Source organism: Microtus oregoni, unplaced genomic scaffold (genome assembly GCF_018167655.1).
Source record: "Microtus oregoni isolate MIOR12 unplaced genomic scaffold, Mior012 000070F_ref0000104, whole genome shotgun sequence".
NCBI classification, from domain to species: domain Eukaryota; kingdom Metazoa; phylum Chordata; class Mammalia; order Rodentia; family Cricetidae; genus Microtus; species Microtus oregoni.
In genome coordinates this window covers 33,797-46,941 of record NW_024543977.1, presented here as the reverse complement: position 1 = coordinate 46,941, position 13,145 = coordinate 33,797, and the positions used below count along the sequence as shown (strand labels likewise).

The 13,145-nt window shown below is 41.2% G+C and overlaps 1 protein-coding gene across 2 annotated transcripts in view; it reads right to left on the bottom strand.

Annotated features, from left to right (window-relative positions):
- Window positions 1-13,145, bottom strand: part of LOC121440735 (sperm-associated antigen 6-like) — a 52,770-nt gene that overhangs the window by 12,787 nt on the left and 26,838 nt on the right. For both annotated transcript variants that reach the window (XM_041641580.1, XM_041641579.1), the window contains 3 exons: window positions 2,383-2,588; window positions 1,316-1,489; window positions 8-160 (listed from right to left, as the gene is read on the bottom strand). In XM_041641580.1, the coding sequence (XP_041497514.1) occupies window positions 8-160; window positions 1,316-1,489; window positions 2,383-2,588 (533 nt within the window). The remainder of the gene's footprint in view (window positions 1-7; window positions 161-1,315; window positions 1,490-2,382; window positions 2,589-13,145) is intronic.

Below are 13,145 nucleotides of genomic sequence, written 5' to 3'. Positions count from 1 at the left end.
CACCAACCTTGGAAATGATCACTGCCATGGCCAGGTTCTCAGAATGAGCGGCCACGTACCCGAGCATCATGATGCCGGGCAGCCGGATGTTCCCTCTGCAGGACTCCAGGCAGTCGATCACTGCAGCCACACCTCCTGCATTAACGATCAGCTGGGAAAGCTGAAAGAGAAGGAAAGGGCCCTGGGCAGCACAAGATGGTATTTAAATAGGATTTGGCCACACTTGATGTAGGACTTAAAAATACCTGGTAAAAATCGAAATACCGTTCAAAGAGATTACTGCAGTTATTAGAGAAATGTTCAAGTATCATAATCCTGCGATTTCAAATGTTCAAGTATAATAATCCTGTGACTTCAAATGCTCAAATGTTCATAGTGGAAAGGTTTATTCTATGGTTTAAAAAATTACATAACTTTATTCCTGTTGTAATAAATTTCAAAATTCCTCACTTAGAAACTAGGCTGAGGGCTAATTCATAACTGGCTAGCTACAGAAGTGCCCAATCATGATGCCTTCATTTAAAGATGAATCAATGCCCAAAGACATCAGACTTAACGTCTGATCTAATTTTACCCCACATACCAACAGTGATTACTAGCTGGGTGCACTTCGGTTCTTGAAAAATCTCAACTACATAGAAGTGCTGGTTAAAATAAAAATGAGGGCATCAACATGCAATAAAGTGAAAATAGATTAGTCAAAATAGGCACAGAAAAAGTCACCTCAACCTCAAAATCGACACAGGCTTGCTTAGCCTCTCTTTCTTTCACATCAAAAAGCTCAGAGCAGAAAATCATATTACAGCAGCTAGCTATCAGAGAGTCACAGTAGGCCAGAGAGCCTCTGTGGTCTGTCCCAACCTACAGATGCAGTATCGTTCTCAATGCTTCCAGCTGTCATAAAATGATAAGGATGACAGAGGTTACAATCCCCACAACCCAGAAATGGAAAGCTATCAGTGATTAGAAACTGACTTTCAGACTCAAATGTCATTAATACAATTCAGTGGTTCTCAAATGGAGGTGATTTTGCACCCTAGAGAATGTCTGACAATGTGTGGAGTCAGTTTTCATTGCCACTGCTGGGGGGTGGGGACAACAGTGATGCCATCAAGTGGGCAGAGCCCAGGAACACTGGTGAGCATCCGCCCTACCAAGTACAGACGTCTGCATGCAGAGGACGAGGAGCAATGACCCAGTCAGATGGCGCAGAGCAAGCCTCAGAACAAACAAAACAAATTGGGGTTTTATCTAAAAAATTGACACCAAGTATAACTGTTCTGTGGAGACTGCTTTTCTGTTTTGCTTGCTTTACCTCGGGTGTGTGCTTAGCGATCTCTCTAATTAAAGTACAAGCATTTTTCTTCACGTATTCATCTTTGTCCTTCAGACAGGTGAGAACAACCGGGAAAATCTCTGCTTCAACAACCATCTCTGCTAGGTCCACCGAGTGCTTTGCAATGTGGCTGAGAGCTGAAAGGACCTGGTGCTGGTGTTCAGAAACATAAGTAAATCAAAACACTGTATAGAGTCCACCTCGGAGCTCAGGTGTAACTTAAACAGCTTGATAATATCCATATTTCTTTATGAGGAAAAAAGAGCTACATAGGTATTTAGCACAATACCTACGATTTCTGAGCACTGGGACTTTCACATATTAGTCACAAACTTGAATTTTTAGATTTCCCCATTAATTCTTTACGGAGTACTTTAAGACCTTTTACCAGTGATTAAAATGTAGGACCTTCAGGTATTAAAAAAAAAAAATCACTTCTTCATTACACCGTATACATAGGTTGCTAATTTATGGTATGTGTGGTATGTATTACAATAACATGCAGAATTAATGTCTTTATCATATGATGTTAGTACAGCCTCAAAGAACTTCTCATCATTTAGCTAATGTTAACAATTAATATATATTTGTATATATATTGTATATATATTTGTATATATGTATATATTTGTATAATTGGTGGATTTAAAAAACTAACAGAGGACTAATAAACATGAAAATTTCATAGGAAATTCAAATATTCTGGTAATGGGCTAGAAAATCTTTATGGTCTTGTTTTTAGTCTAAGACGCTCCTAACTGAGCTCTTTTGGCCAGGCCAATGCCTTATTTTAATTATTAATGTTAGCATTAATGCTACTTGGAATCTTCAGTATTGCACACAAATTTCCAAATAACACCTTAAATGTGACACCCAAAGCGTTATTTCCACGTGCTAAAGGACCCAATACACAATATGTTTGTATCTGCTTTCAGCAGTATTTGCTAATTGTTCTTCTCTGTAACATTAGTCTGTACACAGCTTCATTTTCTTGGATTGTAAGAGCGCTGGCTTGTCTGTTGTCTCTTGACCTCAGTTTTAAATACCTTCAATTTTTCATCAGGGTTGAGGATCATCTGGGCTAAGTGAGCAATAGCTCCTGCGTCCACCACCGTCTGTGCTAACTCTGGAGAATGCTTTGAAATATCGCTGAGGGCCGAGGCAGCAATCCTTTTCAAAGCAATTTCTGGCTCCTGGATACAGAACACTAAAAGAGGAACGGCTCCCGCATCCACCACAGCTTGTGACAATTCTGTGGGTCCAAGAAAAGGAATTCAGTGAGTATGGGTGACTGACCCTTGTGCAAGCCATCTTTCACCCTGACAGATACAGCAAAGGAGAAAGGGGAGGGTGTACTTCACTCTCTCGACATCTGCCTTTCAAATCAGCCTTTCTGGTTTCATAAACCATGTGGACCAATCCCGAGCTGAAAAGAACACAGGTCAATAGATGGGCCTCCATTTACATGAACACATTTGAGGTAGATTAGGCTGAAATGGCTTGTTATCCTTTTTTTTTTTTTAAGAGAGTAAGCAGATGTCAGCTGTTTAAGCTCCAGCAATTCTGCACTTCTCAATAGGCCAGCATTTTATGCATGGTTTACAATAACAGAGAAAATTAAAGTACCAAAAATTTACCAACCACACTAATTAGGTAGTATTTTGTTCTACTTACATGAGTAAACATTAGCATGAATCATGGACCAATAATGTCGAATTTTAAATTCCTTTCATCTTCTAATACTTCAAAAAGATTTTAAAAAATATTTTATACAAAATAAAAGACTTTCTTTTCATTGTATGCTAAAATACTTTCAAAAATGAGGTTTAAAACTTATCAACATACTTTCACATAAAATTATTAATATCTAGGTAAGGGAATAAAGTGATATTTATTATGTTATACAAGGAGCAAACAAATGTCTTTTTGAATGTATGTGTTGATTTACTCACATGCCCAAGAATAACAGCTATAAAATAATAATTTTACATTTCAGAGAATGAGAGATGTTGGGGCAGATGCTTACAGGGCACATGCGACAAATGCCATTTCAGAAGCAGGAAACTGCCCAGGAACTCATTCTGCTCCTGACGCATTTGTGGCCTCAAGGAGTCACACCCACCATTTCTCACATCTCTCCTGCCAAACAACGTTCGCACGTCCCCATATTTCTAGAGCCTTTTCCATAAATGTCTCAATTATCAAGCCAAAGTAGCTATTTATCATGTCACTTTAGTCTTTAATTTGAAGAAAATATTTAATTTTTCAAAAGATTGATAATACTACATTTTCCAAAAGAAATTAATGTTATCAAATACGGGTAGTGTGTATAATTTGTTTTCCTTAAACTACCATAATTATCTTAGAAGTCACAATAATGTATAAACATTTTATTCATTCTTTCATTAAACAAGTATTAATGGGAGGTTATCATCTGAATTCTGGAGGCTGTGACTCGCTTCTACAAATTAACACTACATTCATTAATAAATGTTTTGATTTTAAAAAAATCTGTATGTAATATGATATATATGTGAAGTTTATACACCATCTCAAAAACCAGGGGAAGGAAGAGGAATCTTTTTTTTTTTTTAACAAACATAATATCAGAAAGACTTGGGTATCACACAGCAAAGTAACAGTTTTCTCAAAAATATCTGCTGATCGATCCACCAGAAGATGAACAGGACAGCAGGCTCAGGAGGCAATCCCTGTTTCTCTCCCACACCCACCTACTCAAGGGAAATAGAAGAGAATACATATATATATATATATATATATATATATATATATATATTATAGTGTGTGTTGTTTCTAAATACAATACTGAAATTTCCCATTAATTAACAGGTTCCTGTGAGATTCAAACCAACCCAAAATATACAGATATTATATAGTAATATCAATTTTATATGTGCCTATTGGAACACAATGGGCAAGATGGTAAATCCTGTCAACTTGACACCAGGAGCAGGCCTTGTGAGGGATTGTGTAGATTACTGTTAGCCTCTGAGAGTATCTGAGAAGGACTTGATTAATACATGTGGGAAGCCCTACTTTGATTGTGGACAATATCATTCTGTGAGCAGGGGGACCATGGACTCTGTAAGACTGAGACCACAGACTGAGCACCACCACGGGGGATTTCACTGGTCCTCTCCACTCTTGACTGTGGGTGTGATGTAAGCAGTTCTCTCAAGCTCCTCCCACTGTGATATCCCCGCTCTGAGGGGCTGAAACCCGGAATTGGGAGCCACATGAACCCTTTCTCCTCACACTGTTTTTCACAGCAGCAGGAAAGAAGCTAAGACAATGGGCCAAACATTTATCTAAAGAAAGTGGAAAGATTAACTCGCTTCTGTGTTTTCCCTCTTCTACAGTTCCTAGGATAAAGAGCACACAATGAACTTCAACTCTTTAAAGGGAATATTAAACCTTCCCCAGCTAAATAAATAAGCCATTAACAACAAAAACTTGAGATTCTTTTACAAGATACCTATTTTATAATATGCATATATTTCTCATTGAATGGTTGTTGGAGTAACAAATGCTCATCAGCTGGATGCTGAGCAGTTAATAAAGCACACTGTCCTGAAATGCTACCCAACCACACTATGCCGCTCTGCAACCGCCAGCCCAGGAATGGCACTACCCACCACAGAGTGGGCCCTCCCCATCCATCACTAGTTAAGAGACGGCTCTACAGCTGGACCCTATGGCGTCATTTTCTCAGCTGAGGGCCCTCCTTTCAGTCCTGTCAAGTCCTGTCAAGTTGATATAAACCCAGCCAGCACAAGACCCTCTCTTCAAATGTCTAATCTTGTGAGTCTAACTTAGAAAGAGGCTGTTCTTCCCTGGCAGCTTTCAAGGCTGGAAGATATTCTGAAGGTCACTGGGGGGGGGGGGGGGGGAGCATATCAGAGTCTTACTTCCCCATCTGTGAAACACTAGGCTACATCCTAAACTCTCAGTCTTACTTCGTAATTATGCATTAAGTTGTCTGTTTAAACCAAAGTAAGTAAACTCAGTGCCTGTTGGAAAGAAACGAAAATAAATAAAGCCCAAAGAAGGAAGGAAAACAGGACACCTAGAAGCAGTGGAGGAGGGGAAAGCCTTTATCTACAGGGGACAACAGGTGCTAGCCTTAGGTCTGTGTGGCCGTGCAAGAATATGCTGTCATCAGACCCTTCCGAAATGTGAAGCTCCTTGCCCTTTAAGTGTTAGAAACTTTATTTTTTAAAAAGAACTCTGTGTGAGACCACATAATGCAGGCCAAATAAAACACATCCACCTGGGAGCCCGCTTCAAACTCAACCACCATTTTACAACCTCAGGCTTAACTCTGAGCCTTCTTAAACAACCTGTGCAGGCGCTTTCTTGATATGGAAACATGATGTTCTTTCTACCTTCAGTTCTTAAAGTCATGTTCAGGGCCGCATACAGGCAGGACCACCACAGTGATGGAAGGAAAACGAAAGGAAACCAGGCAATGATGAACAGCTAACAGCAACAAAGGGGCAGGGCTGATCTAAAGCCAGATGGTAACTGACTTTTCTGCACATAATCAGTACATAGAAAAGACTAGAGCAAAATGAAGTGACTCTGAGAACTCATAAATTAAAAGTTACCCCTAATGAAGAGGCTCCCCAGAGAGAGAGAGAGAGAGAGAGAGAGAGAGAGAGAGTTTTAGCATACAAATTCAGCAACTCCTCTGGAAACCTTATTTCTTTAATTTTACTTACTTTTATTTCTAAGCCCTGCAAAATTATATTTCAATCTGTTTCCTTATAAAAATATCAAAAATCGTAATCCAATTCCTTGCACTTAGGTGTCCTATATCTATGTTAAAATCGGCTGGCTGGTTTTTGCTCTAGCCATAAAAATAAAATACATAGCTATAGCACTTCCAAACTTTCATTTATTTGTTTATTTATTTTGAGACAGTCTTGTGTGCCCCAGGCTAGTGGCCTCAAGCTCATCATGTTGTTAAACGACCTTAAATTTCTGATTCTCCTGCTTGGGCCTCAGGAATGCTGGGATTGCAGGTCACTGTACACAGGGCTGGAGTCAGGAATGCTGGGATTGCAGGTCACTGTACACAGGGCTGAAGTCAGGAATGCTGGGATTGCAGGTCACTGTACACAGGGCTGGAGAGTCACACTTTGCGTGTGCTAGGCAAGCACTCTACTAACTAAACTACATCCCCAGCCCGATTAAAACTTTTTTTAAAAAAGCAACATAGAAAATACATTGAGGATGTAATCTTACATTAATAATAATCTGACGTCCCATTCAATCAATTTTTCATAATTAGGTGAAATTACAATTAAGAAAAAAAAAACAAGCGGCAGTCCCAAAGCTTCAGAATGGCTTTAATACCAGCTCTTCTAAAGCCAAATTAATTTAGTCTTGGTCCTACCCAGCTATTGACCATCAGTGTGGTTATCTACTACTGTGTAATAAATTACACCAAACTTCAAAACCTGAAGCATTTACTCCCTTGTGATCTCTGTTGGTCAGAAATAAGGAAATGGTTTAGTCAAAGGGCTACAATCAAGGGGCCAGCCTGGGCTACATGGCTGCTGCCGTCATCTGAAATCCACTTCCAAGTGTACTCAGGGGACTTGGGAGAAACCTGCCCTGTCCAGTATGTGGGCTTCCCTGTAGGCCATCTAGGAGGGTGTATCGAAAAGGAGTGATCCAGAACACATGAGCCAACACAAACTCTGCAGTCTGTCATAGCCAAACTTGGACGTTACAAAGCATCACTTCTATTGGCAGAAGGGACCACAAAGGCTGTGCACAGCAGGAAGCAGAAATCACCAGGCTGGCTTCCACGGCAACCTGTTCTTCACCAACACAGCTGAAAGACACAACATCCATAGCCAACAATCCCTCCATTTGGTTATAATTTTGAGCTGATTGATTGACATCTCAATTTGCAGATAGAAATGAGAAAAGCACAGAGAGGAAACTCCTGTGTACTATGAAAAAGTTTCATGTGAATGTTCTTTCTCCTCCTACACACAAAAGTCATTGTCCATCATTCCCGTCTCGCATTCCTCTCCAGTATTTTCATGGTCATTGGTTGAGCTCTAACAAATGTCTTGAATGATAGTTTAAGGGGTAACTTATATACATACATTTGCTTCCAAGGCAAAACGATTCAGGTGCCTTTGAAAACTCAAGTGAATCAAACAGGCCACTGGTCTACAGATAACGGGGCTTTGGCTAGAAATTACAATCAGCTGATTGGACAGAGCAGGCAGTGCTTACGCAAGCTTCTATGAAGAGAGGCTCAAAACATGATGTGAGAAAGTCAAGAAATGGAAACCAAACAAGAGAAAGCAGAAAACAATGAAACCTGGCTGTGGCCTGAATGACAGCAGGTAGGAGGAGACTGAAAGCACTCTGAGCCCCACCCCCACTCCCTCCTTAGCCTTTGATTCCCCACAGCTGAGACTGGACAAAGACAAGCTACTGAACTGGCCTACAGTGGCCTGGTAAAAACAACACAGTGGAGTAAGTGGAATTAGATGCTCACAAAATAGGCTTCTTGTATCTAGAAGTCTTCAGGTTTTCCACTTGCTTGAAGTGCACCCATGGTTGGGACTTCCCTTAGCCTACAAGGTAAAAACCAAATCCTTCTGATGGGAAAGGCCTGTCTGTGATTCAGATTTTATTGCTATTCCTTTGGCTTGAGCCCAGTGCTAGGTAGGATCCCTGCCTTATAGAAACTCAGTGGGCTGGAGAAGACTGTTGAGCCCAAGGGAACAAAGTTCTGATGGAATTCTCTATGGAAACAGGCCGAGGAGGGATCCAACTGAAAGGCAAACAAAAATAAGACACTGGAGATGACAAAGGTCACACCAGATGCCAAGAATAGTGACACACACTTTTGATCCCAGCATGCAGGATGCAGAGGCAGGGGATCTTTGTGAGTTCAAGGTCTGCCTAGTCTACATAATGAGAGCCAAGACTCCATGGAGAGACCCTCTCTTAAAACAAACAACAAAGTCACACCAGGCTCTTGGAAAAGAGGTCTCTGTTCACAAGTTTCTGCTGAGCCTCCCCTGAGTGGCTCTGAGGGTACCCTGGGCTTCTCTGTCTACTTTTAATCTGGAGGTGGATCTAACCCAACACTTTTTAATCATGTGTGTGTGCAGGGATCTGTGAGGGTACGTGCACATAATCGCAGGAGGTCAGAGGTGTCATCCCTGGGGCTGGGGGAACAGCAGGTGTGAGTCACCTGACACTGGTGTTGGGAGCTGAACTTGGTCCTCTAGGAGAGCAGGATGTGGTCTTAACCACTGAGCCATCTCTCCAGCTTCTCACCTAGCATTTTTAATGTTTGTCTAAAATCACATTAGGTAGATAGTGACATTATTTCCTCAGTCAGTCCCCATAGGAGATGTTTAATTGTTTTTGCTTAGTTTGATTGTTATTTTAATATATAATACATTATATATACATAAAATATAGAATATCTTGTATAATGATCACATGTTTATATATTTTGAGTATGTATGTGTGGTATACATGTGTGGATGCATGTTTGCATATGTATAGGTACATATGTGTGTGGAAATCAGAGGTTGACATTAAATCTTTTCTTGATTGCCCCCCCCACACACTTTATTTATTGAGGCAGGGTGTCTGCAGAACTGACCATTTCAGCTAGCGTGGCTGGCCAGCTTGCTCTGGGTTACCAGCTTAGCTGTGTGTAGCTGTGTACCTATCTCCTCCTCCTGTTTAAGCATTAACCTCGTGCTAGGGCTTCTCAGATGCTTGTGGGCAGGGGTTGCAGAACCTCTTTGTTCTTCTTCCCAGTATGGCCACACTGAATAATTCTTTTTCTGCTTTCACTATTACTTATTTGCTTAATTGGCCTACTGAGGATGGGTGGTCAGCTTGTTAGGGCTGCCAGGGTCCAGGCTGTCACCCTAACAACTTCAGAAACAGTTTGAGGAAAATGCTTTGATGTAATTAACTTACTTTGCACTTTGCAAGCAAGCGGGGCCATTCATCTAAAACCACATATAAATGCAAAAGGCCCCCAAACTATGTCAGCCAGTACAGTATACTTGCTATTTTCCTGAAGACTATGGCATCAAGACCTTTGGGAAACCAGCTGATAAGCGGGAATTACTGGAGAGCCCAATTCTACATTGACGAAGTCCTCAGCACTCAATAGCTAACCTCTCTCCTAGAAGGCTGTGAAGCTCCCAGTGAGGACTTTCAGATTTCAAATGCGTTATATGCTTAATGTAGTCCTAGAAGTTCAGGTGCAAATTCAAATATTTTCCCCTCCGTATTTAATAGGTGTTAGGTGAACTGGAAAACAAAGAAAGTTTCAGAAGCAGGGTGGCCCAGAATCTGTGTGGGACGTGTCACACAGGGCTGGGTATCTTCTGTTCCGGCACTGGAATACCCTTCTCTCTCCACTCTCCACACAGCGACTCTTCTCCACAGAACCAAAGTGAATCCAAGACTAAGAGAAGGTGGGGTGCCATCAAGGAGAGGGGTCAGGGAGCTCTCTTTCTTCTCCCACGTCTTCTGTCATTCCCTTTGTACTTCAGTTCCCAGAGTCTGATCAGTGATCGCCTGAGTGGTTCATAAGACAATGAGATGAGGCCAAGCAGTGGTGGCACATGCCTTTAATCCCAGCACTCAGGAGGCAAAGGCATGCAGATCTCTATGAGTTCGAGGTCAGCCTGGTCTACAAGAGCTAGTTCCAGGATAGGCTCGAAAGCTACAGAGAAACCTTGTCTCAAAAAACAAAAAAACAAAAAAAGAGCTGGGCACAGACTGAGGTTCTAGTGACTACTTCCCTTGCACCTCATTCACGTGCCTCTAATGGATATCACTCAGTATATTATATGTGTTTGCTTTGTTTAAGGCTGGGTCTCATGTAGGCCAAGCTGGTCTTGAACACAGAAGGCCACACATGACCTTCTGATTCTCCTGTGTCCGCTTTCTCAGTGTTGTATGCATGTGACATCGCGGACCCATTTTATGTGGTGATGAGGATCACACCTAGGCCCGCACTGTGCCACCTGAGCCACAACCCCGAGCACTCATACGTGCTTTTCAATACAGTATTGCTGTTCTGTACATTCCTGTCCAGTGTTAGCCCCGTTGTCTGCATGGCCTTTATGCCCACTTGTATCATTTTTACCTCAGAGATGAGATCTGAAGCAACTTTTCCTCTGTCCATTAAGAAAGAAACGGTGACATGAAAATTAAAAGTTTCTGTAAAGCAAAGGAAACAATCATAGCAAACAGATAACCCACAGAATAGAGAAAATCTTTGCCCACCCCACTTCACACAAGGGGCTGATATCCAGAATTTACAAAGAATTGCAAAATAAAATACCAAGGAAATAAAACTGCCAATCAATAGATGGGAAAACAAACTAATATTTTTTTTATTTAAAAAGCCGCACATTTATTTCGCTTTCTGACTCTGTGCTTGTGCCTTCAACACTTTCACAACAATTTTCTGCTCCCCAACAAGGAAAGCCCGCTTGATCCTGTCACGGACACACTTGGCACACATGGAGCCACCATAGGCCCAGCTGACATGCTTCTTTGTCTTAGACAATCTCATGAGGACTTTTGGTCTCACAGCGCGAACCCCTCAAAGTCGGCCTGAGCACACACTGCTTGCGGTTTAGGTGCTTTCCAACCTTCTCGGAGTAAAGGTAAACAATCATGTTGCCAAGAGTTCAGGACAGCCTAGTTTTGTTAGAGGCTATGTTGTAGGAGAGCCTACGACGGTATGTCAAACGCTGGACCATTCTGAGTGCCTCTAAGCACCGTCCCCGGAAGAGCACTAATAATTTTTTTAAAGAAACGCAATGGTCAATAACTATTTTTAAAAGTATTCAGCATCCTTCTTCATCAGAGAACTGCAGATTAAAACTACTTGGTATCCCAGTCAGAACGGTGATTGTCAGGAAATCTGACAACCAATGTTGGAGAGGATGTGGGAGAGAAAGGAACCCTATTTACTGTTGGTGGAGGTGCAAATTGATACAACCATTCAGGAAGTCAGTTTGGAGATTTCTCAAAAAATTAAAAAGGGAACTACCATATGACCCGGCTATTTCATTCCTAGGCATATACCCATGAACTCATACCCCACCATAGGGATATTTGCACCACTATATTAATTGCCATTTTATTCTCTATAGCAAGGAATTGAAACCAACCTGGTTGTCCATCAACAGATTAATGTGTAATGAAGATTTGGTATATACATAGATAGATAGATAGATAGATAGATAGATAGATAGATAGATAGATAGATAGATGTATAGATAGATGTATATGGAATAGTACTTGGCTCTAAGGAAAAATTAATTTTAAAAACTGCAGAAAAATTAATGGACTTTTATAATATTAAGTGAGGTCACACAATCTCACATGTGGATCAGAGGCAATAATATCTGTATATAAACATACATGTAGGTACAGTCTAACATAAAAAAGGGAAAGCCAGGCTGATTGTGAGTGGGGAGGAAGGAAAGATGCAGACATTGGACCTGGGTTATGAAGAGGACATGAAGCAAACCATCTCTTTAGTTCTGACTCAGTCATGGATTTTGTCTGAAGTGATAGCGCAGAAGATGTATTGATGTATTTGAAACCAAAAGTGCAAAAAAAAAAAAAAATGGGGCAGGGGTGGATTCGAGACAGAGTTTCTCTGTGCAGCCCTGGCTGTCCTGGAACTCACTCGGTAGATCAGGCTGGCCTCGAACTCAGAGATCTGTCTGTCTCCCAAGTGATAGTATTAAAGGCATGCATCACCACTGCCAGGCCTGAGTTCTTTATATCAACAACAACAAAAGGAAGGAAGGGAGGGAGGGAGGAAGGAAGGAAAGAAAGAAAGAAGGACAAACAAAAAAATCACAAAAATGTAAAAATACAGGAAAATCAGAGTGTACCCCTCGCCCGCATCTGCACTGCCCGGTGGAACATGGTTCTAACTGGAACGCTAGTTTAACATATTTGGGGTCTACCCCCTAAAACAAACAGGAGATACTTGTTTTCCACTTCCTCCTTTTTCTAACACCCGGATCACTGGAAAGAAATGTGGGAAAATAAATGTCAGGATCAAATAGATATGATATAAAATATTATGATCCTCTAAGATTCACTGTCCTCTGTGTGTACAACAAGCATATATATAAAATGAAAAATGTTACAGAAGTCAGCATAGTCGTTGCAGTCGCCAGGCCACAGGGCTTTGCTTCAGCTGTTGAGATGGGAGCGTTCAGTCTGTTGCTTGGGCTGCTCTCAAACTCCCAGGATGCTCCCACCTCTCCTCCCCTGCACCTGGGACAGTAGAAGTGGCTCTGTGGGGACTTCACCAGGCGCGGCATAGTGGCCTCTTGCCCCTGCTGCTCATCTGATCTTACACTATCGCTATAACATCACTTCTCTTCAATACTGATGATTAAAATTTGCAATTTTAAAAGTTAATTCCTTTGAAAATTGTTAAGTAGATTGGGGTAGTTTCATCATAAATAAATGTGTGGTTTGAAAATTGATTATTGCCTCCTAGGCCATTCTACCCTCTTTATGTCTCTGATATTGGCACATTGGAGATGAGTATTTATAAAAATTCTAAATTTTAAAGCCTTATCCTTTCTTGTTTCATTATTCTGCATAGGATAGTTAAGATTTCTTCCACATGCTACTCATTTAAAAAGCGGGCTGTGATGTAGCAATATATCCGTGGGTGTCCACAGCAGCCAGGCCTGAGAGCCAGGCTGCAGAAGCTCCATCTCACAGTCTGAGCTGA